General features: G+C 39.5%; 2 protein-coding genes across 3 annotated transcripts in view; one reads left to right on the forward strand and one right to left on the reverse strand.

Moving 5' to 3' along the window:
* LOC118471766 (collagen alpha-1(XVII) chain-like) overlaps positions 1–902 on the forward strand; it is a 38,068-nt gene extending 37,166 nt beyond the window's left edge. For both annotated transcript variants that reach the window (XR_008601269.1, XM_035958061.2), the window contains exon 54: positions 136–902. Coding sequence is in view for 1 of the 2 variants with exons in the window: in XM_035958061.2 (XP_035813954.2) it covers positions 136–182 (47 nt within the window). In the remaining variant the exon portion in view is untranslated. The remainder of the gene's footprint in view (positions 1–135) is intronic.
* Positions 478–27,946, reverse strand: slkb (STE20-like kinase b). The gene is made up of 18 exons (XM_023292072.3): positions 27,193–27,946; positions 23,840–24,004; positions 20,446–20,494; positions 20,048–20,197; positions 17,767–17,839; positions 17,490–17,684; positions 15,792–15,873; positions 14,831–14,962; positions 13,130–13,885; positions 12,920–13,050; positions 12,620–12,743; positions 10,669–10,848; positions 9,069–9,198; positions 7,694–7,818; positions 5,077–5,268; positions 4,862–4,987; positions 4,655–4,768; positions 478–2,824 (listed from the first exon to the last, which is right to left on the reverse strand). Exons 1-18 carry the CDS (start codon positions 27,340–27,342, stop codon positions 2,678–2,680), a joined length of 3,021 nt encoding a protein of 1,006 aa, XP_023147840.1. The 5' UTR covers positions 27,343–27,946; the 3' UTR covers positions 478–2,677.

Consider the following 27,946-nt stretch of genomic DNA (forward strand, 5'->3'; position numbering starts at 1 on the left):
CATTCTGAGTTTACATATTTCTTGTGTATTTTTATGTATTTTCTACTCATGTTCCCTTTATTGTTGCGCTATATCCTCCCACTGTGGGGAAAATAAAAGATTTTGCTTTTAATCAAAGCTTTCTTGCCATTCCAGGAGAGTTTGCAGTGATGACTAGAAGAAGGAGGGATGCTGGTGTCTGAGACCCGCAAATCCAGTTTTTCCCTGTTAAATGAACTGAAGCCGTTATTTTATGTTGCAATTGTGTTTTTGTACTTGTGTACATTATTCACGTTATGAAATCAGGGATCCTGTGTAGCACCGAGGGGTTTTAGTTGTCTGGTTTATTTTGTGGGACTGAATGAGTTGACTTCCTGTTGTTTTTGTATGTGGGGGCATTTTCTAATTAGAGTATTTTTATATATAAGTGTGTTTTTCTGAGAATTTCTTGCAGCTTTGTCACTAAATGGGATCAATTCAAGAAGCAAACACCTGCAGCAGAGATGAAATAGTTTATTTACAGCAAAATGAAAATCAACATTACACAGGCATCTAGAAACTATACATGTATTTAAAAAATGCATAATGATTTCGATATGTTTTTTTTTTTGTTGTTTTGTTTTTGTCAACATTCAGAAATTAAGAACCAGGACTGATTTGTAAATCTACCTTTAATAAACCTTCAGTGAAGCTTCTGTATAAATAGCTACTGAGGAGGTTTTCAGTAAAAAAGTGCACAGCACTCCTTCTCTGCTCAGTCATTTATTAAATACATTTAACTATCAGCCAATCAGAGACAACGAGATGATAAAATGAACCAATCACAGGTCACGATGGCCCAAACCAGTCAGGTCCATTTGTTGCTTTTTTTTTGTGTGTCATTCATAAGAAATCAGCCTGAATAAAAAAAACTGCAAAAAGTTCATGTTGTGTTCTTTGAATACAGAACATCTGTAACATCTGCTGAGTAATAATACGCTTCATAAAACCTGGAACTGTTTAAAGGCAGAACAGTTGCACAGAATATCATTTCTGAAGTATTAAGGCTATTAGCTAGCAGGAAAACACTATTATTGTTTGAATAGAACCACAATGCATCTGGTGGCAAAACACAACGGATGCAGCATCATCATCTGGTGTAAATTTGTTTAAAGGGTAAATTTTACATTAATCAGGCTTTAAAAAAGAATTCTGGTTTATTTAAACCTGGCTTATTTTTTTTAAATTAATGTGTCATCGGCACTTTTCAGCTTTAGTAGGAATTCATGGAAACAACATTTAGCCGGGTGTCAGTTTAGCTTCCTGCAGATGATTCTTCCATGAATCATTTTTCATACAAATTTTCTCGAGTTATTCCGGAAAAAAAAAAAATCAGTCATTGTGGACAGTTTTGAACATTTTGGACAAGTTTCAAGTCTTTTGGACACATTTTGAATAATTTTGGACAGTTTTAAGCCATTTTTGACAAATTCTGGAGTGATCTTGGACAGGCTTGTAGTGAAGTTTAAGGTAATTCTGGAGTTTGTGGAGATTTTCTCAGTCGGTTATCAGCAGGTTTCATTGTTGTCTTTCAGGACGTCCTGTTGTCCCATGAAACTGAGTCAAAGTCAGACTCACATGGAAACAGACCGGACATGAACGTGCTGTTGATGAATCAGTTGGGAAGTATCCATGGGAGGAAATATTTAACACAGTTCGCACAATGTGGTTCCAAGAGCTACTTTCAGTGTCTTCTTTCAGTCAGACTGAAAACAAAAAATGATTCATGAAAAAAATAAAAAACAGGTGCTTTGGAAAGTCATCAACTCAACACATCTCTACGAAGGAGGCGAATAGTGTAAAGTTACCGTAACACGTAGAGCCACATTAGTGTTAAATACAGCCAGAATAAACCAGAATTCTCCTCTAAAACACATCATTTCCAGTTATTGGACATCAGTGACAGATGTCGTATTCTTCCTTCATCCCTGAATAATGTTCCGACATGAGATTATTTTGATCAACATCAAACAGAGCTGTTAAAATAAAAACAACAACAACAGTTATTTAAATGCTTCTTTGTGCCACCAGTGTTGCTTTGTCTCCACACCTCCTCCAATCTGCTGTGTTGTTCAGCTGGAGTCTTGTGCTAAAGACTAAAGGCATTCTGAAGAAAAACCCTGCAGGAAAACGTCCCTAAACGTTGCATTAAAATCATGCAGGAGATTATTTTAAAGTATCACAACCTAAAGTCCTAAAACACACACAGATATGTCTGATTTCAGAAAAATATACTGTATCATGGTCTCCTTCAACAGGAGGGACAATAGAACTGTCTTCTTTTATCAGAAATACATTCTATTTAATGATCGCTTGCAAATTAACCAGATCAAGTGGTATAAAAATGCCGTCCTTTATTTAGTGCAAAAATCTAAATGAGAGAAACGTCGAGCAGCAAATAATCAGAAATTTCTTGGATTTAAAAGCCAAAGACATCAAATTCTACAGGCACTGGATTCTTTATAAAAAATACTTGAATCACCAAAAGAAGGTTGGAACAATGAGAACTATGTCGCTGTAGTGGTTTTGAGGTGAAACGCTGAACCTGAAAATCTCTCGGCTGCAGAGTCCAGACACAGAGAAGCCTCCGACGGCAGACGGAGGAAGAAGGCAGCTCAGGATCCGTCTTTACCGGAGTGTTTGTGTTCGTCGGCTCCTCCTAGAAGCCGGTGGAGTGGACGCTGGGGATGGGGTAGAACTTGGAGATGCGGCTCTGGGTGGACGGGTTAAGGCACTCTGACTCGCCGCTCATCTTGAAGAACACTTCCTGTTCCTGCAGCTTCCTGGCGAACTCCTCCTCCAGCGCCTGAACCATGAAAAACAAGAAAACGGATCACTTTCGTCTGCAACTTCATGTCTTTTCATTTTGATGCGTTTCCAGCCGTAATAAAGAGGTTTCAGTTCCCAGCATCGACCCTCCTCATGGCCAAATTAGTCACTCTTGTACCACCTACTGTAACAAAACAAAAGCTAAGGAATTACAATCATTATTGGCACACAAACTGTGTAATCAGACCATTTTTGATGTACATAAAAGCATCTTTCTGGAATGCAGAAAAATATATTTTCATGTTGATATTTTTTTTCACCCTCATGTTGTCCTGCGGGTCAAAATTGACCCGTTTTAAAGTTTGAAAATGTGGGAAAAATATATATATTTTCACAGTGAAACACACATTTTTGGAAATCTTTGAACACTTGGTGGTAAAAAAGAAATGTTAAAAATGTTTCTTAAGAACATTCACAAAAAAATCAAACAAAATCCAGCGAATTTCCCTGGATTTTGGTTGATTTTTGTGAATATTCTTAAAGAAAACACTACAAGTTTTACTGATATATATGTAATCACTTTAGATATTTTTAGGATTTTTTTTGAAGATTTTTACTCATTTTTTGACAAATGTTTACAAGAATTTTCTTGCCAGATTTGGGGGATTTTTTTGAAATAAAGCTTTTAAGGTAAACTTTTAAGGAATTATTAGAATTTGCTTCCTGAAGGTTTTGCAAATTTTCAGAAATTTGGGGAATCTTTTTGCTGAATTTTGGGATTTTTTTCAGACAAGGAAACAATATTTTTTGGTGCACAGGAGGGTTAAAAAATAATCAAAGAGATGCATGTTGAAGCAAACTGCAAACAAGTTTTAAATCACCTATCATGAAACATGTGCAACAAGTCTGTCAGCTACCAAATATGATGATAAAGTATTTCATATTTAAAGTTTCTCTGATTAGCAGATTAATCCTCTGAACCAGCTTTCAGATTTAAAAGGCTGGTTGTCTTGAAAAATCACCAAAATTAGATCATTTATCAGAGGAAGAAACTGTTCAAACAGTAAGAATAGTTGGATTTTCAACATTCTGAAAGTCATTGAACTACTTATGTGTCTAAATAAAAAAAGTGACCAAATCACTTCTTTTCCCAGCATTTGTAATTTAAAAAAAATGCCAAAAGAACACATTTGTACTAACCAGATTCTGTAAAAAAAATAAATAAAAAATAAACAAAAAACCAATTAATTCTTCACTCCTTGAATCAGCTGTGACCAACAGTCAAGTGACAAAAACTCTGAAATATTTCGGCTGAACTGCAGGCTGTGTTTACACAAGTATGGGAAAACTAAAAACTGGAAGTAGTGAAATATTTGCAGCATGTAGAACCCCATTTCTCCCAGTACTGGCAACACTTGGAAGGATAGTGTTGATTGCTGTTGTCATTTTTTTTAAGTTTTCCAAAATAATCCAAGAAATTCTACTTCTGTGTTTTCTTTTTGATGACTTATATTTTATAACCGCACCATAGAAGACATTTCTGAGTTCTCTCTCCTTCTTCATGGTTGTTCTGTTTCCATAGAGGTGCAGGACTTTATATTGCAGTGAGAAACGAGCCCACAGTGAGGAAATATGTGACAGGACCAAAGAAAAAACACCCAGAAACTGATATGGAATTCAAAGCATCAAAAGGCAACAAAAACAAAAGAACTTCCAGACACTGGCATGCTGCTTTGCTTTTCACTCTTAGAACTCCAGTTTGTATTCAGGCTGTGTTCAGATTTGCAGTAACCTCAGAATAATGTGCAATTAATCACATTATCTGAAAATCTCTTTCTAATGAAGACAGGGCAGTTTGGAGCTTCACCTTCTTCCTGGGTCGCAGCTTCTCCCTCCACTCCTTCAGCTCCAGACTGTGCTCCTCATCCAGCTCCTTCAGCTTCTGGGTCTCGTGTTCGATCAGCAGGTGGCACTTCTCGTTCTGAAACACAGGAGGGGAAGAGCAGCGTCGGTATTTCTGTCCAGTTTCTTTCAATACAACCTCAGTTTACTAGAAGGTGTTTAAAATGTGGACCTGCAGCTGCTGCAGCTCTCGGATGTTGGCGTCACACTGCAGCTGCAGGTCTCTCATCTGGTTTTCATGTTTCTGGTGCTGATGGAGCCTCTCGTTCTTCTGCCGCTTCTCCTCCTGAGCAGCAAACTGCAAACACACGACATTATTCTTATTAAATCTTTATTCTGTGACAGTATTTGGACTTGCAGATCTGAGTGAGGAGGAGGGAGTCTCACCTGTTTGACCTTCTCCCTCTCCTGCTCGGGGGTGATGGTGGCGACGGTAATGCGGAGGCTCTTCTTGAACATGGCCATGCGGGTTTTGGCTTCGCTGCGCTGGATCTTGGGCAGCCGAGCTCTTTCCTGCGTCTGCTTGTTCTTCATCTCCTCAATGAGACGCTGGTTGTAGCGCTGCATCTGCTCCATCTCCTGCACAGAGCACAGAGGCCAGCCGCTGTTAGTGTGGTCAATGCAACAACAGAGCATTTTGGGGAGTTTTATATGAAAACAAGATGAAACTAAGTAAAAAGTGACATTTGAAATTAAGAACTTCGACAGCAAATGGGCAGATTACTTGTTTAAGGTCTAATGTGTGTGTATCAGTGAAGCTTTTTGATTTTGCAAAGAAGATTTCTGGACTAAATTCAACCACAATCCAGGGAAAATTTAGCAAGAAGCAGCTGAGAAAAAAACTATAAATACATGCATGTTTAGAGTTATTTTTAAATCAAAACTCAAAACCTTTCTGTTGGAAATGGCTTTCAATACCTAGCGGCATGGTGATATTTTATGACTTTTAGATGTTATATTTTAGTGCGGTTTTATTGCAGTTTATTTTATTGTTTTAGTGTATATTTTAAGATCTGGACAGTGGCGTGGTGGTTAGCACTGTCGCCTTGCAGCTAGAAGATCCCGCATTCACATCCCAGCCTTCCTGGGATCTTTCTGCATGGAGTTTGCATGTTCTCCCTGTGCATGCGTGGGTTTCCTCCAGGTACTCTAAAAATATGCTGAGGTTAACTGATTATTCTAAATTTGCCTGTGAGTGTGATTGTTTGTCCTGCTTTAAGATACTGTATTGTTTTTAAGTTATTTTCTTTCTTTTTTTTTTACTGTGAAGCACTTTGGTCACCTTTTGGGCTGTTGTAAAGGGCTATACAAATAAACTTTGATTGATTGATGCAGGCGAACATTTATAAAAGATGTGCTAATGTACGTTTATCAAGCGCTCTAGATGTGGTGGTAGTTTTAGCACCTTCCTGTCAGACTCAGAAAGACCAGCAATTAATGTCAACAGAAACACAATACTATCCATTGTCTAACAATTTAGCTTCTGCAGATGTGAGCTAAAGTGTGATGTGAACAGTATTTTAAACAGAGAAGACTTCCTGCAGCTGAGGGACATGTCTATAGGAAGTGATGTTGAGTGGTGAGGAAGGAGCAAATCTTTTAAATCAAGGGGAAGACGTTTGCCAACATCATTGCACAAATCTGTCAGTGTGTTCGGGTCTATCGTGTCTTTCATCACTGACACAAAAATGAAAAAAAGTGGCACCAGCAAATCACCTGCTGGCTGCTCTGTTGTGTGTTCAGTACATTTTATTGTATTCCTTTATTGACTTGTTGCTGTGTTTGTAGAAATCCTGAACAAGCTGCTTGAATCGTGCCGACACCCAGCATGAGAAGCCTTTTTAATGGCATTCAGTCTCTACTCCATTGCATTTCTTTCAGTTTTTGTGTGATTATGTCCTGATTCTATACATAAATTAGCATGTAAAAGCCCTGATCCTAGACAGGAATTTTAGAATATGCAGTTAAAGTAAATATTCAGACAGCAGGTTTAGAGGTGCTACTTCCAATTGTATGTTTGGTTAAATTTTAATAGATTTTTTTCGTTGCTAAAGGATATATAAATGGGTTTATAACCTCCAGTTAGAAGTTTTGACCTTTTATCTATATTATTTTCTTTTTAATAGCATCCACTGTCCTCCGTTTCTCCTTCTGTGTGACCTGTGTAGATTTAAGCTTTAGAGCTACCTCGACCATCTGGCTGTTTTATGTTACTTCCCCAAGAGAGCTGCATTGTAACAGCTGGCGTTTTAATGGTTCGGACTGAGAAAACCTGTAACCATGGTAACATGACATGAAAAAGATGGTGGCGGATGCAGTTTCAAAATGCGTAGAAGGAATAAAAATTGAAAATAAAGGTCAAAACTAAGATCAATATGTCCAGTGTCTTTTTTTCCCACTAAAACCAACAAAAATCTAACTGTTTCTATTAGTCAGTTGATGATCAGGTGAAATCAGACCATTCTTTCGCACTGGAGAACAGTCTAACTTTGCTTTAATACCATTCTTCTATAGGGAAACAGGACTTTAGCTTGTTCAAACCAATCACAATCATCTTAGGTGGAGCTAAGCCCAGGATGTAGCAATGGTGGCCCTACAAATTAGTGTTGGGGGAACTGTTTTGGTTGTTTAGTTTTTCATGCAGGGAGGTGACCACTGTCATTAAATGGACAACTCATTAAAAAAAAATAAAAAATCAAGCAGGCTTGCCTTGTTGCTCGGTCCAAATCTGCAAAAAAAACTAAAATTTTTAGTGTGCAGGTGGCAGCAGAAATAGTGGTTTAGTGGCTTTTAGCAAATCCAGCTAAAAATTGATAAAACTAAAGCAGAATTTTTCAACCTGTTTTCAACCTCTTGTTTTTATGGTGAAAGACATTTTCAAGGATAACTGAAGTAGGAATGTTGATAATAGAGCAGTAAAAAATTTAAAGGATGGCCATTTCAGTTAAAAACAACAATGCTTATAAAGAGTAAGAACAAAGAGAGAAACAAAGCCACTTTGTACCTTCTCGTGTCTCTTGAGCAGCTGATGTCTCTGCATGAAATACTGGTCTTTGAGCTGCTGTTTGAACAGCTGGTGTTTTTCCTGCAGGTGGCGCTCTTCCAGCTCCCACATGGCAGCCTCCCTAGCTACAAGCAGACACACAAGTGAACAAAAGACCCAAATAAACAACTGCACAGAAGAACCATTCACAGGCTGATTGGAGGGGAATATCTGTTCTGATTTTTTCTATGTGGTCTGCAGTGAAGGGGAACATGAAACAGCAGTTTTAGACTGAAGTTACCTCATTAGCAACAAATGACCGGATGCCTGACATATTTGTCAACCAACATCAACTTTACTAACAAGGTTTCAGCTTCTAAGCTTTGAACTGTCTCCTCCATTTCCATTTGCAGTGAAAGCTCTTTACAAGCTCCTAAAGCGCCGCTACAACCTCCTGTGACTTGGTTCAGTGTGCATTTCTGAGAAGTGTTGTTTGTGCAGCTCCTGGCACATTAAGGATGGGATTAAGTCCAGGCAGGACGGCTGTTCGCTGGAAGGTGCTGCAGTCGCAGTCAGAACAAATGTTGTCCGAGACAGTCTCAGAACTTGTTTCCTGCTGATCTGAGGATCTTTAACACTCAGCAGATCGAGATGCGGTTATGTGAGAAAATACAGACCTTGCTACCAGGGAAAGAGAACGTAGACGTGACAAAATAACTCTACTGTTAGCTAGTCACCAACTAGTGAACACACAACAAATATTTGCACATGCTGTTTTTTAAGGCTTCTGTGACATAAGAAACAGCAACAAGAAATAAATGAATAACACTGGCAACACTAGCGTTCATTAGGAATTGTGTTTTTGACCTTACAGTGAATTTAGCTTTACTTTCAGCTTCACTCATGAGGAAGATATCTGGTCTTAAGCTGCTAAAGGCTCTACTATGGTGGCAAGATGGCATGTAGTGTGCAGATATTTGCTGCAAACTGGAAAATAAGACGTTTGTAGACTGTAAAGGAAAACAAGAAGCTAAATGTTGCTAAAAAGCTCAGCATCATTGAAGGAAAAAATTAAGTTCTCAGTGTTTGTGACATTTTTTTCTCTTTACAGACAGCTATTTAATCCATTTTTAATCCAAAAATATTGCTTATTGATGCATAAACATATTGCAGATTAACTCTCAGCTCTTAAATGACCACCTCTCTGCAAGTTTAAATACAGGAGCCTGATTCTAATGTATTAAAGCTGGTGCTTATGCCCTGTTATGAAGCATTGATAAGTGTGTAACCTATAATTTCTGTGCAGTATCTAAGAAGAAGCGTTGAAAATCAAATCACACCATTTTTACCACATGGCGTGAAAGCAGCATCACCTGACAGTGAATGTGGTTTTTACCTCTTAGAAGCTGCTGCTTGTGGTTGAGACAATCTCTCTCGATGGTGGCGAGCTCGTGTTTGTGCTGCTGGATGATCTTCTTCAGAGCGCTGTCCAGATCCTGCTGCTGCTTCTGAAGAAACTCTTGTTCCTGGTCGAAGAAGGACACAAGTAAAACAGGTCATTAAGACAGTCAGACTTCATTACTGACACATCTTTGGTGATTAAAAAAGTCACGGCATCTTTTCCTACACTGAACAAACAGGAACCATCAAATCCTGCCAAAAAACCCTTTATTATTCACCAAGACACGACTTCTGACACCAGATGTATGTATGTGTTTGTGTGCATTTGTGGCCCGCTGGCTGTCTGCCATGTTGATGTCAGGCTAAGCTTGAACCGACGAACCAGACAGTTACAATAAAGCCTGTTTCAGCGGCTCATCAGCCACATTAATCCGGCCTACTTGGCTCAGCTGACGCAGAGGAGCCTGACATTTAAAAGGCTAATAAAGAACTTAGTTATAGACAGTAAACCTGCCTCGTATCACTCTAACTTAGTATGTTTAGTATGTTTTAGCACTTGCAACAATGTCGCACATGTTGATTCCACTTTTGTGTCAATTACTGCAAAATAAATAACCAACAAGTTTTGTTTTTGTCTTTATGATTTATCTCATCCTAAATGTGCTATATTGCACAAAATACATGGTGAGTTCTTTCAACTTTGTAATGGTTGTGCTGTGTACATAGAGGTGCAGAAATTTATACTGCAGCGAAAAATGTGACAGGAGCATGAAAAAATACCCATAAACTGTTTGGGTTTAATTTTCAGCAGTAAATGCTCATCTTTGTATGAGCATGTTGATAAAAATAGAACTACTTTAGCATGTAGAGAACAGACAGAACAAGAGTGATACTTTAAGAGAATCCATGAAAACACAGTGGGAGGTTTCACTTACATCCTGTATAGGAGCGTTGCACAGCGTGCACGAGGACAACTGAAAGGACTGAATCATTACATGGGCGACTCCCTGTGGATCACAGTACATTACTCTCCTACACATCGCACTAACCACTGCACACACACAAACACACACACTCCGAACCTGTGGTGGACACTGCAAACTTAAGAGACTCAGAGGAAAACCCATAAAAACTGTAGCCAATGTCACAACAAAAAATGTTTGTATCAGTATTCTGCTCTGTCCGCTTTTTGCAGTAAAGCTGGATGGATGCAAACGGTAGCGAGCGTCACAGCAAACCGAGCCCTGGTTACCTCCTCTGGTGGGGTTTGGATAATATCCTCTTTAATGCATTTGATGATAGCATTTGTCACATGCTTTGGAGAAAGTCCAGCTCCGTGTTTGATCTGAACGAACGCCGCCACGAGCAACAGATGGAAATAAAATAAGACAAAAGCTGGTGATAGGTGAGGACTCCATGAGAGAATAAATGAGAAGTGGCAGCACAGACTGATTTAACTGCTGCCCGGATAAACAGAGGTTATGTAAACACCTAAAAGACGGATCAGGAGGCGTGTATGTGTGGAGGTATCAAAACAAGCTGCTATGAATAGAATATTACAAGCCATCCTGTCTGAGGGGCGACATGTGACTCACCTCCTTCTTGCGGTTCTTCAGCATGTTCTGGTACTTTGACAGCTCTTTGTCCTGCTCGGCCTTGATACGTTTGGCCTCGTCTCGGAGTCGGTTGGTGTGTTCCTGCTCCAGCCTCTCGATGGTTTGCTTCTGCTGCCGCTCCAAGTTCTCCACCTCCTGGTCGTACTGACGCTTCTTACTCTGGAGGACACGGAGAGTTGCGTTGGTTACTGACAGAGAAAAGTTAAATGTGTTATGGCCTCAAGTGATGAGGCAGTTTAAGGTCACTGGAGCCATCTAAGGAGGCTGTAGGTGTGAAGGATGCCAAAAAACAACGTCTAAGAATGAAACATTTTCCTAATTGCAGATAATCCTCACTATCATATTAAAAATTTATGTCAGTTTAATGGCATTTACTGGTTTTGCAAACTTTGAGTTCAGAGGGTTAATTTCATGGTTGATATTTATCTGTATACTGTCTATTGAATTATTCACATTATTACTTGATACCCTGATGGTTATAATTATAGTGGACATGACCATATTTCTCAGTTATTTTCCTTTCTTCTTATTTCACTAAGTTAGCTATTAGTTTATTTCACATCGTTTAGCTCCAATACTTTAATGAAACTCTTTCTGCAGCACCAGAGACACTTTACATGTCTTCAGTCAGGTGGTCTCATGTATAAAAACAAGCTTTGGTGCTTCTGTATTGTCACCAGGAACACAGTACTAACAGAGACGAATAAAGCCGTCATTTAAACTACTAAAAAACTCGTTTTTTTCTTACTAACATGTCCAGGTGCACATTGTGGTTAGGCAAAGGAGCTCTTATAGTGCAGGTAAATTGGTGTCCATGGAAGGTTTGGGATTGACCGCATTTGTTTACATGTTTCTGTTCAACTGAAAAACAATCCAGGATTTGGAAACTAAGTGAGGAGGTTGCAGAGCCAGGAATATCTGCATCCATCATGTGCCAAATGCTCACATAACATGCATGACTAGTAACAGATACTTCAACCAAAATTTTGTTCAATTACTTTTCTTAAAGCTATCAGATGTTTTTTGATCACTGATCGGTCTTGAAAGGTTCATATGAAACAACATTTTAAAGTTTCCAAAGTGGACGCATGTTTGCATGCAAGATTCCTACTGCAAGGTGGTCAAATGATGATGATAGTTCTCACAGTAGACAGAGACCAGCAAGAAATTAATTGACAGTCTCAACCTTAAATACACATGCCTTGGAGTTCAGAAAAAACAACAAGTAGGCTATTCATCAGCAAGAAACTTTAAACATAGGAAGAATTATCAGATGTCTTTGAATCCATGTGTGATGTGCAGGTCAGTCAGAAAAACTACTTTGTTCTACATATGTCATTTAAAAATGAATGCACCAGTTCCCTTTGAAAAACTATAACTGTTGCGCTTTGTTGACCGATGAACTGTAGGCTGTGTTTAAATGGAGCAGAGACTAAGAGGTAAATAAAATATACTGGATGGATAAAATAAATGCAGCATAGCTCAAAAACAGTAAACAGAGGAGCAAGTTGTTGGAGGATACATTCAGCATGGTGAAACATCTTTCTAGGAATGATGTGCAGATCAAATTTGTATTAGCATCAAAACCACAGAGCTTGTAGAGGTTGTAAAAATGAAAATAGTTAAATATCTATAGTAAGTAGAGCCACATTTTTTTCCAGCATTAGTAAGAACTGTGGACACTTTAACAAATGTGGTACATACAGAAATTCAACTTTTATTTTGCTTCCATGTGTATGATTTCTGGTTTTATAACTGTGTTATACAAAATACATTTTAGTGTTCTCTCTCCTTCATGGTTGTGCTGTTTCAATAGAGGTGCAGGACTTTATTTTGCAGTGAAAAATGAACCAACAGTGAGGAAAAATGTCACAGGAGCTAATAAATGCTCAGAAACTGCTTGGGGTTAATTCACAGTGAAGATACTCACCGTGGTCTCCTGCTCGAAGCGTCGGTAGATCTGTTCTTTCTGCTGCTGCAGCTTGTTGCTGAGCTGCTGCTGTGCCCTCTGCTCCTCCTTCTGCAGGAGGCGAAGCTCCCTCAGCTCCTGCCGCCTGGAAAAAACAAGGAAAAAAAATAAAAGAAGGAAGAATTATGTCAGTCATGTATAACTTTTTGCATGAAGCAAATCAGTTGGGTTGTAAGCAGAACTTCCTGGAAAAGTAATTTTCATCGTATTAGCATAAAACTGCTGCTTGCAGCGTATGTACAGCGTAAGGCTGGTGACTACCTCAGGAATCTCATCTCCTCGTTCTTGGTGTCATTGTCAGTAATGATCTTTGATGTAGTAACGCTAACTTCCACTCCATCCACAATGAATTTACGAGTCTTTTTCAGTGTCTTCTTCTGACGCTTTGTGTCCTGAGAAAACAACAAAGAAGAGTTTAATGATGTGCCTGCGATACGTTTGTTATTTGAGTGTGTGGACTGTGTGTGTCACCTGAATGGAAACAGATCCAGGCTCTTTTGTTTTGGACAGAAAGCTTGAAATGGAGAGATTCAGGTCTACACTGCTGTTGTCTGCAGCTGAGCCACTTCCTGAGTCTGAATCTCTCTCTTTGTCATCTTTAGCTTTGTCTGGAACTGTCTTCTCCTCCTCAGCATTTATTTTATCCTTTTCTGTGGCCTTCTCTCCATTCTCCTCCTTTAGAACCTCCTTATCCTGCTGCGGCAGGGTCAAAGTCACTTTTAGATGTTTGTACCGGTCTTCCTCCTCCTCCTCCTTCTCCTCTGTTGGAGTGTTTGGTTCCTCCACAACAGGTGTTTTCTCCTCCTGAGGAGTCACAGCAACCACTGACTGCTCTGGATCCTCAGCTGTATCCACTTCTTTTTCTTCTTCAACAGCTATTTCCAGCTGCTGCATTTCCTTCACAGGTGCCTCTGGTTCAGTCTCTGGCTCTGGTGAGGTGACATCTGCCGATGCTTCTGGAACTTTTTCCTCCTCAACTGGTTTCTTTTCTGCCTCTTCATCCTTCTCTTGAGTATCCGAAGGCTCCTCTGGAAGTACCTCTGCAGCAGGCTCTTCTACAAAGCTGGTCTCCACCAGGTGGTTGTCCACGGGGAGATCAGTGGGTGCAGGGATGGGTGGAATTGGCTCAACCTTCTCAGGGACTGACTCCAAGATAGAGGGAGAGAGGGGGATCTTCTCGTCCTCCGAGCTGGCAACACTGACATCTGATGGGGCGCGTTTGTGGCCCTGAAGAAGAGGAAGAAACAGCCAAACAGTTGTGACTGTTGGTTTTTACAAAAGCCAGAAAACTAGTACTGATGTTACTAGTCACTAGAACGTGCACACCGTGAAGTCACAAGTGCAACTGTTTTGCATGAGTTTTCCTCTTAATTCCTTCACAGCTGACTAGCTGACTATAGATTTTCACACTTGGATTTAAAGAGTCCAGATTTTGCTCATTTACAGGTTTATAATATTATTTTTGGAGTCTACTACAATATACTTACATGATTTAATTATGAAAAAACGTGTTATTATTTCCATAATGTTCATTGCTAAACCATCACTGTCTGAAACACTCTACTTTAGCTCTTTTATCTTTTAGGCCTGCCTCTTGAAAAGACTAGCCTGCTCTGATCACTCAGATGAACTAGAAGTGAGGTAACATTGGTCAGAAACCCCAAATCTTTGAATATAAGCAGAAGCACTTGCGAGGACATACTGTTAGACTGATAGGCCACTGCTTGTTCTCTGTTTGAGGGCTGGGCTAGCTGCTAGGCAGGTTTTAATGCAAATGTGTTACATGGTGATGTAAATAAGAAAAAGGAAGAAGAAAATGGACTTCAAATGAGGCATTCTGTGGAAGAGAATACTTTCATTTGGTGTGAACTTATTGCTTTATTTTTTTGCTTTTACTGCTGTTAAACGATGATCAAATAAAACTGTGAACTGGTTGGTAACGAAGATCAACATTAGCAGCCATATCTTTACATAAAATAAAATTATTTACAGTAGATCAATCTTTTATAGCAGATTAGAGCCAGTTTAACATATTCAAGACACAGTAAGACAAATATGCACACGCTTTTAACACAACAAGACTTAATTAAAAGTCCAGTATATCTGGCTCCTAACAGCTTCAAACTACAGAGCAAATCTTCTGCAAATTGATTTTAGTAAATATCTACTCACCAGATGTGCGTCTGTGTCTTCCTCCTCTTCTTCTTCTTTGTGCTCTTCAATCTCCTCTGTGACCTCAGCCTTTGCCTCGGCTATCAGCTCCCGCAGTGGCCTACTGTCAGCCACAGTGGACACGAATGAATGCTGTGCACAAGAAAAAGACAGACAACACAAGTAAGTGTTAACGCTCTACTTAAACCCCTTGAATTGAATATGTTGTGCTACTGCAACACAATGCTTCTGGACAAGTAGCAGCAAATACTTGGCACCCTGCTGTCAACTAATCCCATTGAGGCTGAGATATAAATTGCTCCCAGTATAAAACGCTCCTCTGACAACAAAGTACATTAAGCAAACACGCATTAAACAATGCTGGCTCAATATTTAAGTTCTTCTGCGTCATTAAGTCTCTCTTGGGGATTTTCAGCGCACTTTACAGCAAACAGAGAAATAAATCCATCAGCAAACTTCCTTAATAAAATGAGATCTAAATCTACAACCTCACCTTCTTGGGCTTAGAAATCTGCTGCACATATTCTATCGCTGGCCTGAGAATGTGCAACTTCTTCGATATCAAAACCTTCATCGGTGGCAGGCCGCTATTTTGTATTTTCAAGCCCATTGAGTGTCCTTTAGCTGCGGCGTTCCACGTTATTTCCTGAGAATGAGTGTGTCCTCACTGCCTCTCTCTAAGTAAGTCGCTCTTAATGTGCCGAGCACCTTAAACCCAATGGAAAAAGAGAAGCCTGCTCTGCTGACGTCAGCTCCAGCACAGCAGGATGAGCGAGGCAGGACAGACGGTTCAGTGAGGAGCAGATAAACAGATGCCGTCTAGGACTCTGCTGCTTAATGGCAGGTGTTGCATGGGTGAGGGTTGGGGAAGGAAGGAAGGTTATATGGTTTAAGCAGCCAGGTGTGAGGCTATGAGAATTTACTAACAGCAGAACAGGGGACGAGATAAAAATAAAAGTACCTGCAGAAGTTGTGGTGCAGTCCATCTGTTGTCCACATTCTTGTCCAGGCACCGCTTTAGGAAATCACTAAACTCTGGAGACCTGAAAGGTAGAATGCATGAATAAGATCAGTTTGGTCCTGTACACCAATACAAGGCTCCGGACTGTGAACAAAGAGAGCGTGCGAGTTAAAATTTCACATGCTTGCACTTGTGCAAATGCATTATGATCTTCAGGCTGACTTATCACCCACAGGCAGCTATTGCATTAGTTATTGTCGTTGAAAACAGTGCCTTTGCCCTCCATGCCTGATGTGTGAAACAATCCATTTCACTTTTACATATCCACGATTGATTATTTTCAAAACAAAATTTATTGGATTAATAAAATAACTGCAGCATGGCTCAACAATGGAATACAGGGGAACAAGTTGTCAGCAAGTTGTTGGGAGATACATTCAACATGGTGAAACATTTCTCTAAGTTGATAGTCAGAGTAAATGTGTAGCAGTGTCAAAAAGGCAGAGTTTGTACTGGTGGTAAAACTGTAAATAGCTAAATATCTATAGTGTGCAGAGCCACCATTGTTTTGCAGTATTATAAACGTCTGTGGGCCCTTGGAAGAATGTTGTACATGCTGATTCCAGGTTTTATTTCCACTTTTTTTTAATTTGCAAACTAGATAATTAAAGAAATTCAATTTTAATTTGTTTCATCTTTTTATGATTTCTGGCATTCTAATTATGTCTCTCTGCACAGAAGGCATTTCTGAGTTTTCTCTTACTCTAGCCATGGTTGTGCTGTTTCCATAGAGGTGCAGCACATAACATATCATTATTATTATTATTATATCACTGAAAACTGAGTCCACAGTGAGGGAAAATGTACCAGGAGCAAATAAACAAACAAAACAACGCACAGAAACAAAATGTGGAGTAGGAGGAGGAGGCTGGTGGAGAAGGAGAATTCCAAAACACCTGATGATTAAAACAGAATTTGTCCACTACATTCAAGATAACACAACGTCAGGGCTGAAAAATAAATACATTAATAGTGATTCAGCATTTTGTTACCTATAACGAAATTAACATGATTAGTCATTTAAAAGAATCTGCACACAGGAAACAGCCCAGGTGGATAAAATCACTTGATTTCAGCTCGGGTAAATTTCACATTATAATGCCGTTTTTCAATACTCCTTTATCTTTTATGCCTGCCTCCTGAAAACAGTAGCCTGCTCTGATCACTCAGATAAATTAGAAGTGAGGTAAAATCACTTGGTTTCAGCTCGGGTAAATATGACATTAGAATGTCGTTTTTCAATAATTTCCAACAAATTTTTGATCACATGTCTATCCGAGTCCACTGTACCACAGCTTGCATGTGTGGCAGTTGGGGAACACTGGTAAATTGCAGCATCTATGTATAAACTGATGTTCAACAGGTTAGGCGTTTAGCCTCAGCTTATTTACCAGAGTGGTATCAGGTAACCTTGGGGAACTGATGAAAACTATTCATCGGGATGCTTGGTGGATTCATTTGAGGGGGAAATCAATGTGCTGGTACAACGGAGTAAGTTAGCAGCACCAGTGCAACCAATGGAGGCCTGTTATATCATGTGAGTTCAGGCTGGGATAAAGGAAACTCAAACCAGCAACCCCAAGGCTGCTTCCTTGGTGTGCTCTAGAATGGACGTCAGAGCTCCTCGCATTGACTCACCAGCGTGACGGCTGCATCAGTGTTGGAGGATCGGCCTTGGCTATTTTCAGCAAAACTCTCATGGGGTTCATCTCGTGATTGGGTGGCTCGACCTGCGCCAGCTCGATCAATGTGACACCGAGGGACCAGATGTCTGCCTTGTAGTCGTACGGACGATCCTTGGACGTCTCGCACATCACCACCTCAGGAGCCATCCTGGAAGAAGACACAGAAATGTCAGTATAAAAGAGATTTGGTGGCAAAAAGGTTTCCATTTTATGTTTTATATTCCACTCACCAGTAAGGCGTTCCAATGAAAGAGTCTCTCCTCTGCAGTGTTTTGGTGTTTTTGGCAGAGACACCGAAGTCAGCTGGAAGGCATGTGATTCAAGCAAAGCCAGAAATTAGCACGAGGAATACCACAGTCATTTATTGTTCAAACGCAGACACACAAACCAAACGTCCAAAATGTCAGTGCATGACACGAACACAACATAACTCCGCCTTTGCATGACGGCATCATTATCTGTATCATGTGTGAATAACGGCTGATCAGTTTCCCAGCAGGCACCTCTGTGTGTGTGTGTGTGTGTGTGTGTGTGTGTGTGTGTGTGTGTGTGTGTGTGTGTGTGTGTGTGTGTGTGTGTTATGTCACTGGATAAAATGCTTGCTGTGTGTTATTTCACCAGTGACTCATACCCCTCTGACTAAGCTACAATACTGCATCTACTGTGGATGTGTTGGCACACAAACTGAACAGCTGTTGTACATAAAGACAATTAATTCATGCAACAAAGTCTGCAAAAGCCATGCAACAACAAGACTGTGTTTCAAAGGTTCTTTTGTAAAGGTGCACTCCAGCAATTTCTCACACCAAGTTCAGTTGAGTTGTGACAGAAATCTATTCTGGCTGTGACAACAATCTGAATCAAATCAAGTTGATTTCAATAGTACACTTAAAAACAACCTGAGTTGACCGAAGTGCTTTACATGTTATAAGAAGGGCCACAATAAGAACATGTGCAAAAAAGCGAGACAGAAAACTTGTAAGATCAAAATTTAAAATATACCAATCTAAAATAAGTAAGAGCAACCAAAAAACTATTAGCCACCAAAAACTATCAGAAACATGTATGTTGATTTTTTTTTTCCAAAAATTGTCACTGGAGGAGGAACATTTGAAGATGTGTAAAGTTTAGCAAAGAACTAATTTTTATTTATTTTATTGTCATTATAATATTATATTTGTGCTTCTTGTAGTATTTCATATTTCTGTGTTTTATATGCACATCCATATATTCAGCACTTTTTAAGAGCTTGTTCTTGTATTGGTGTTTTCTTTGTTTAATGTAAGATAATTTGCCTTATCATGTTTTAAATGTTTCATTGTCTTTTGTGATGTTTTACTGTTGCTCTTTGTGTGCAGCACTTTGTAACTCTAATTTTAAAAGGTGCTATAGAAAAAGTTTATTATTACATTATTAAATCATCTTTTATATTTGCACCTAATTTGGTTTATATATGTGACTTTAAGTCCTGTAATTAAAAGTAAAATTATCTCTTTTGTTGTGCACTTGTGTTGTGTACCTCCATTTGCATGAGCTCAGTGTTAGTTATAGCTATGCTCTTATCTATTTTTTATATATTTATGCTTCAAAACTTTGTATGTTTTTTCAATCCTTTTACCAGAAAAGCATTTTGTGCTCAAGTTATAAAAGGTGCTACATAAATAAAAAAAACATTATTCTAAACTATTTTTTATTAAGTTTTTCTTTAATGTTTTTTTTATTTATACTAGTAGGAAATGTGGCCAAAACCACAAAAACAACGTGCAAAAAAAAATGTGTTAAATGTCAAGTAAATAAGTCAAATTTCTGGAAACATTCTCTAGCACCAAGCAGAACAACCGTTTATAAAGCAAAGCATCCAAAAAGTAAGAACTGTTTGACATGAGTGGAGTTTAATGTCATGAGAGCATCATGTGAACATATAAGCTTCTTGCATTAAAGGGGGGTAAAAAATCCAGTGTGGAAAACAAACACCATGTGGTCAAGCTGTTTGTAAGATCTATATGATATCACATGATACCGCGACACAGTTTTCCTGCTGTGAATGACGTAAACATACACCTGGATAACTGAACCTGACAATGTGTTCAGGTTGCATGTGGGAAAGTACCTATATATGGATGTACAGTAGATTCCTGTGTGACTTCCAGAAGCTAAATCATGAGGAAACATGAGGAAAAACTCCAGCCAAAAGCACACAGTCTTGTCTGCACTGCCAGACTGTGAACTCATTTATGATTTTTTCACTTGAAAATTAAAAAATAGTACAAGGAAAATGTAAAAGTAAGCAAAGACAACTCACTCAAGTTCTTAACTTTCTCCTACGTGCTGTATGTATTGTTGGGTTACAGTTTTCTGCACCTATCCTACGACAACGCTAATTTGAGCATTTATGGATCGAGAGCCTGAGTCATAGAAATCCAGGTTCATGTGGAGTCAGGGTCTGCAGTCACCCTGCGTAGAGATGATGTGGTTTCTGCTGTGAACAGCTGGATTTAAATTAGCCCTTACCCAGCTTGACGTCACCATCCAGTGTGAGGAGGATGTTGCCGGCCTTCAGGTCTCTGTGGATGATTTTGTTTTCGTGGAGGTAGACGAGCGCCTGTAGAGTCTGCCTACACACCACCCTGATCTGAGGTTCCGTCAGGGGTCTCTCCAGCTCTGTGAAGGAAAGGCGAAGGTCACACAGAGACACGCTTCCAATTCCTCACTCAGATACACTAATGCAACTCAATCATAGAAGGTAATAAGGGTTAAGATACGTTTAGAGTCCTGGAGATTGAAGACTGTAATATGTGGGTGGTCCGCTGAGGCCTTTTGATGTCTTTAACTGGCTCTTTTTCACTGCTATCTGAGCAATTTTCTTTTTGATGTTACAACCTGTGTGCAAAGTGGAAATGCTGACTCACCAAGCATGACAGCATCCACAGCTCCTCCTGCACAGAACTCGATGAGTATCTGCCAGCGGGAAGAAACAGAACAGAGTGTTTTTTCATAATATGCAACACAACCTGCTTTTGTTTATGTAAAACACTGGGCTTTAGAGTTGTAACTAATGATCATTTTCTTGATTAATTGATTAGTTTAGTTTATAAAATGTCAAAAAAATGTTGTTCAGTGTTTTTCCCAAAGGCTAAGATGACGTCCTCAAATGTCTTGTTGTCCACAGCCAAAAGATTTTCAGTTTACTCTCATTGTCATTGTCACTGAAGAGGAAAGAAACCAGAAAATATTGACGTTTAAGAAGATGAAATCAGAGAATTTTGACTTTTTTTCTTAAATAATTACTCAAACTGTTCAAAAGATTTCCAAAGTAGTTAATTTAATGGTGGACAGCTCACCAATTAATCAACTAACTGTTGACGCTCCAACTAAAAATGTAGATTTTTCTCTTTACACGGCTCTAGAAGAGGAATAAATGTGGTTTATGTGTGATTTCAAGAGATCTTGACCTCAGACCTGCAAGAAACATCGCATACAGCCATAAAGTTGATGCTAAAACCACCAATAATTAAAAATTCTGCTTTTCCTCCCTTTCCTTCATTGGGTTATATGGCTGCTTTCTGTAAATGTAAAACTTACAAAGCTCCAAGTCCATGCCAAACAGAAGTTAACAGTGAACTCTGCTCCTGACCTGCCTGAAACACCTTGTATAAAGTCCAATTACAAACAATAGTCATACATACGGCAGACAGACACTTTATCAATAGAACTGTTGAAAATGGAATGTTTGCTAATTTCACTTGCATTAGATACAAACTGCCACGACAGCGCAGAACAAAAACACAAGGTTTGGTTGCACAAACAAATCCCAACCCTAAGATCTGGGATTATGGTATGTAGCTTGCATTAGCAGCCAACTGGGTTTTTCAGGAGAGGCTAAGAAGAACATTTAAACATTAAAGCATGTTAACTTATTCTAGCAGACCCCAAAAATATTATGATGCAACCTGCATACCTGCAAATGTGCAGAATATGGACTATTTGATAGGTGATGACTAATGGAGTAATGTTTGCAGCTCTAAATCACGTAAAAACTATCTTTATTACGTGCTGATTGTTCATAGATTAGCTGTGATCTATACAACAAAATGCATTTCAAACACAGGTGAGTGCACACTATTCATGAAGCAGAGAACCTAGTGGCTTCTAAAGTCTATTGTGAAGTTCTGGAAGGTTCTCGGGTTCAGAGAGTCACACTCTTCTATGTATTTAGTTCATTGTAAACAGAAAAAAAATCTAAGGAGCTCATCCTCACCATCAGGTAGCCAAACTACTCACTTGGATAAAGCAATTTGAGAATGAACTTCCACCCAGCCTGCATGAATGAACCGCACTGAGCTCATAAAGGCATTTAGCAGCTTTCAGTATGGCAGCTGATGTAAGAGGATTGGCCCAGTTGGGGCCACATTGTGGAAAGGGTTTCTCACAGCTGCTAGCTATCTTGCTTAGCTATACTGCCAGACTTCAGGTCTTATTTTGCAAATAGGATTAGAGTATCTACGGACGCAGCACCTGAGGCAGTGGCGAGTATGGTAATGTGCAGCAGGTGAGGTGAAGCATCTGGATTGTGGGCTGAAACACATGCTTGGCCTTATGGCACCAGGCAAATTCACTCCTCTGCTGTGATTCAGGGAAACATTTGGCAAATGGAGGTGGAAGCAAAGCTAAACTTCTGCAATTTTGGAACAATTGAGAAACTGATTGTGGTCAAGGTTTGGTTACAGCCTTCATTTAAAATAGCAAGTGTAAAAACCTATAAATGAAAAACTTCTTGCCATGTTTCAGCGGCATTCCAGAGCCTTTCAAGACTGTTCCACTTCCAGCAACAAAGCCCTCACAAGACACACAATGCCTCCAGTCTCGGAACAGTCTTGGCTATTCAACACGCACACGGTTCTAGTGTTTCCCCGTAGGCGGCTGTTGTTTTAGCGGCTCTGCTGCCATACAATGGCTCTCACAGTGGCTTTTCAGAGCGACGGCGGGCAGAGAGGAACCACGGCCAGGGCTGTGGCTTCCTCTGCCACTTGTTTATTTGACACAAACACACAAATGCTGAGAGAACTATGCACCCACATACTTTCTAATCCATTCATGTGGCACAGAAACAGTGGATGTGAGTGCGTGTGATCTGAAAATCACCAGCAACAACACCAAAATGTTGTTGTGCAACTGAAATTACAGCAGCAAAAAGGAGGTGACATCAGTTTTTACAATGCCGCAGTCATGAGAGTTACCTCCCAGGCCATGCTGGGATCATGTGCAAAAAAGCCTTTCATCTCCAGGAAGAAATGTCCTGAACACTCTCTCCTCTTTGCATGAACAGGTGCCACACCAGCTGAGATAAAAATCAACCTCCATCGGGCTGTGCTCATTGTTCAGAGCACAATAGGAAGAAAAAGTGCCCTGAAATTAAATACTCAGGTGATCATGAGGGTTCATAATGACTCGATTGTCTGCTTAGATGCTTGAATGTTGACTCTCACGAGGCAAAGCACAACAATTCTGACCCTGGATGTGCATATTTTATCAGTTATTTGGGAATTTTGAAAATAAATGTCAGGCATTAATTGGAAATATGTCCTTTTAGTTAGATTTTGTGTGTAATAACAAAGAGATAACCCCTGAAATACTTCATTGGACAAACCTGTAATCCACACCTGTCACTAGTTCACATGCTGTTTATTTATTCATGAACACTTCCTCAGTGTTTAGGCTTTGGCTATAATCCGTATCTACTGACACAGTTCCTCTCCAGTAAGTGGAGTTTATAACTGATACTCGATGATGCCAAACACACCTAAAAGTCTTTTCACAAATTCTGCAAGAAACAGCAGAACTTGGTTCAGTTACAAAACACTACCAAATACATGTGATTTTGTTTTAAATAAGCAGCAACGGTAAAAAAACAAATGAACTTTAAAATTAGTTCATATCAAAAGCGGGTGCATTATAAACTGACTGGTATGATGATTAACAGCTCTTAAAACTACTTGCTTCAGCTGCTCATGTGAACTTTGGCCACACATTTTGATAAGAATACTACAACAGGAAAGCAACTTGCATATGCCGCTAATTTGCAGTCAAGTGATAAAGCTGGATTGCATAAATATTGTACAATTATTGCAGATTTTGACTGGCAAAAGCTACAAAATCACAAAGGGGATAATCCATAGTGATATCTTGACGGGTCTAAATTGTGTTTCAAAGAGAACCTTTGCTGTATTAGTTCTATATTTCTCCCAGCTGGGGTGGCAACACAGAGGAAATGCTGCTGAAACTGACACTCCTCCCTCTACTCACCCAGAGTTTGCTCTCATAATAGAAAGCGTCGAGCAGTTTGACAATGTTTTGGTGGTCGCAGGAGGCCAGGATGTCAATCTCCACCATGTAATCCTCCAGCTCCTCCTCGGTCTTTGTGTCAATAACTTTGGCAGCAGCTAAGATGCCCGTCTGCTTGTTCTGAGCCTATGGGTGAAAATACAGTTAAAGAGCTGTGTGGTCAAAGACTTAAGTTATTCAGTTCACAGTCAAAAGGCTTGTTATTTTTGTTTTTGTCGCATCTAGTACTGAAACTAATCATTATTTTTATTGCCATTAGCTTTCTCGACTAATTCATTACTTGTTTGGTTGATAAAATGTACAAAAAGGGTAATAAGTGTCTCCCAAAGTCCAACCCACAACCCAAAGACATTCAATTTATGATCAAACAGGAGGAAGTAGTAACACCAATGGGCAGTTGAAAAAATGTGCATGTTGATTCCAGATTTTTTCCATCATTGTAAAATAATCAAAGAAACCTATCTTTCTTTTCGTTTTTTTATGACTTATGTCATTATAACTTTGCCACACTGCACAAAACAGTTTTTTTGTGGTCATAGCTGTGTTGTTTCTATAGAGGTGTATAATTTTATTTTGCAGTAAGAAGTATGCCCACGGTGAATAAAAAAAGATTCAAAAGGCCAAAGTTGGATGATGTTGGACTTGGAAGTGTTCTTGACCTCAGACCTGAAATAAACACCTCGACAGCATCAAGTGGATGTAAAAGCCCCAAATAAATACTCTGGGTTACTTTTGGTCTGAATATGTCAGCAGAACATGAGACATGTCTCGCAAAGTGGAAATTCCTCCTGTTTGTTTTGGCTTCTCTGCAGACAGGATGTGCTCAATGAAGCTGCCGTGGCGATATGGGATGCAGCCACTTCCTGCTGACCTGCCCGTCTTCCGCAGTCAGCCTCAGGAAAACATAAACCCCCCATATTCTGCTTCAGATACAGTTTGTGTTACGATCAATAGAGTTTGGTAGTGTCCCATCAGTGTGGATGTGTGTTACAACTGGGATGGCCCAAAGCCCAGACATATAAACACAACACTGCGGATTGAGGACATTGAGGACTTTAGTCATACATCACCCAAGAAATGTGAGAACTTTGATTAGGCATATTCACTAATTGTTGATATTTTATAGACCATGCAATTAATTGTTTAGGGAAGAAAATGATTAGCAGATTAATCAATAATAGCTAAATGAACCTTTGGACAGTGACTACACATTAAACGACTGCAAGCGAGTACAGTAAAGGCAATAAATCTGGTGTCTTATCTGACAGAAATGTATGCATTTTCCTCTTATGTCTGACCATTTCATGAACAGAATTAAATATTATGCTTAAGTAAAGGAAACCCCAATGAAAAAAACTAGTACTGAAAAAAAACATTTTAATTCTGATCATTTTGGTGCAGCTGATTTTCCTTTGTCACTGGCTAAAACATTTTTGCAGGACACCAAAAACTCCTCTGTGTGGAAAAACCTGTGATAGAATAACTGCTGAAATGTCTGTTTTGGTAGTTTTTCCCCTTCCTGAACAGTCGCTGCAGCTCACATGAGCTTTGCTGGTGAAATACTGGGCACCCTGTGACTGAATGTGCAAGGTTAGGCTTACTGTAAGTATGATACACTGGCATGAAATCTTGGGTAAGTATGTAAGAAGGTCCAAAAATAGAAGTTGGCAACAAAGAACAAAAACAGGACTTCAAAGAAAGCACAGCCCTCCTGTGTGATAACATTTAATGTCAGTCATGCAAATGAAGCTACTGGCTCCAGCTATGCATTGGGGTCAAAGCAAACAATGGCATCATTAAAATGATAACAAGGGCTTTGCTTTGACACTGGTTCAGCTTTCTGAAAATGTAATGCTGGATCATCTAGAAACAGTCGAGGGAGCAGTTAAGAAGTAAACATCATCCACTGTATGAATATCTATTTTTTCTGACAAATATCGTGATTATATTCATGATAGACTTTTTAAAATCCCTGCATAAGTTCAGTATTGGCTGTGTTCTATATTTAACACATGTGATGGAGCACATTTCCCTATGAGACACCATTAAAATCGTGAGTGTCACACAAGTAGAACGGCATGAAATTGTAAAACCACTGACAAGAAAGGTTTTAACTCTGGGTCAGATGTGCTGCAAAATGTACAAGGTCTGATTATTAAATACTTAGACTGAGCTCATGTCACTGGAACAACAATGAGCATTATCAGTGGGCTGCATAAACAACCTATGAAAGCTTCAATGTGCTCTAATCAAATAAAATTTATTCACAGCATTTGTCTTATTATTCAGGTCAATTTAACTTGATTTATTCACATGAACGTCAAGTGAACCATACCGTCAAAGCATCAAGGGTTGCATTTCCAAAAAAATACGGGAAAAAAATCAAGAAATTTAATAAGATCATGGCCACACATCCTCTATCCTAAATCGCAGACTTTGCGATTAGCTAATTGCATTGCTTCAAAATGCAATTTAGGTGTGAAATGTGTGAACTCTTCAGCTATAATCCACTAACATCATACGAATATATTACTGCTTAGGGCTTAAGAATACACAAAAACAATCATGCTGTGACTATTTTGAGAGATATCGTAGTAAGAATCACAAATTTGGAGGGAATGGTCCTTTTTCATTTCTTTTCCACTGAGAACAATTTTTAAAATTATGAACGAACTGGTTCTATAATAAGGAGCTGGACTTGTCTTTTGATTCTTGAAGAAGTGTTACCTCTGATGCAAGAGGCTGAAGTTTTTTTGGAACTGAAGAAGCTTCTTGGAGGTCTTTAAAGAGATCCTAAGATTGTCATCGCCTGGTCGAACGAGAATCTCCGCATACAAAATAATAATGTGATTGTTGTGGCTGTCTGTACTAAATTAGTGTGTCCCCTTATGTCTGGAGAATAGCAACAGTAGACTGGGGCATCTTTAATGCCCTTTTCAGACAGAGTTCAACTTTATCAACGAACTCCAGCTTCTGCAATTCGAATATTGCACTTTCCTATTTTGCAATTTTGATAATATTGTGATTATTTGTTCAGCCCTGGTCCTGCTTGCTCTGGCTGATCGGCATGCACACAATCAACAAAATGTGTAGGGTGAAAGTCAAGCAATGCCCAGCAGTCATATGAGACACCACCTCTGTCAGAACTGGTTCTGGAGGTGGTGGGTGGGTCAAAGCAAGCCAAGACTGAGGTGACACTGGTTCTCCAATATTTCAGGCTGCAGAAGCACTAACTGCTGGGAGGAGACAAAGATTTGGATGGTTTTAGTGTAGAAAAGAGATGGGGGAGAAGCTGAGAAGGAAACACCACCTACCTTGAACACTTTTCCAAAGGCTCCGTCTCCCAGCTCACCGATTATGTCCCAAATCTCCTCTGGATTTTCATCCCTGCGGACATGCTCATATTGTTTCTTCTTCTTCTCTGCTCCCAATTTAAATATTTTACGAAAATTAAAAAACGACATCCTGGACCATTCGGTTAGGAAGTTCAAAGGAGATAAACTTTACTGTCGGATCAGCACAAGTCGTTGGAAGAACACGTGTGTCCCATTAGATAAAAATAAAAAATCTCAACAAACAATAACAGGATCCAAAACCTAGCTTAGCCTTTGACACTGTTTTGACCAGTCCACTGAGGAGCTCTCTCGCACATTGTGGGTCATTGTTGACCACTAAAACAACAACTAAAGGTTAACTCAGACGTCTGTTAACGTTTAAAATCCACGTAAAGGAGGCTTTATTTTAATTTAAAGTGTTACGGTCTGCTCGTCGTTGTTCCAACTCCGGGCGACCCACTGGCCCGACGGCACCACGGGGCTCTTTCTTCCACAAAAAAAGACAAAAAAGACGAGAAGGGCGTCACTTCCTACAGGGTGATTAAACAAATTCCTTCAGGGTAAAAACGTATGCCGTGTGTTTAAATTCAGTAAATCGGTAAAAACATTCATCTTCCCTCGCTGTGGGACGGGTTTAGTAATCTAGCGGATTTAGTGTCGCTGCGCGTTCACGGGTGCGAGTTCGCGAGTTCTTTTCTCTTCGTATCCCTCGTGCTCGACGGTTGGCGGGGTA

The sequence above is a fragment of the Amphiprion ocellaris genome, chromosome 4 (assembly GCF_022539595.1).
Source record: "Amphiprion ocellaris isolate individual 3 ecotype Okinawa chromosome 4, ASM2253959v1, whole genome shotgun sequence".
In the NCBI taxonomy this organism is placed as follows: domain Eukaryota; kingdom Metazoa; phylum Chordata; class Actinopteri; family Pomacentridae; genus Amphiprion; species Amphiprion ocellaris.

Excerpts from the sequence above, each read along its gene's own strand:
- slkb (XM_023292072.3), bottom strand. The coding sequence starts at position 27,342 with ATGTCGTTTTTTAATTTTCGTAAAATATTTAAATTGGGAGCAGAGAAG. Across the intron at positions 13,051-13,129 it reads CTGGATCTGTTTCCATTCAG|GACACAAAGCGTCAGAAGAA; the intron begins GTGACACACACA and ends TTGTTTTCTCAG. Across the intron at positions 10,849-12,619 it reads GCTTCGAGCAGGAGACCACG|AGTAAGAAGCGTCAGTACGA; the intron begins GTGAGTATCTTC and ends CGTGTCCTCCAG.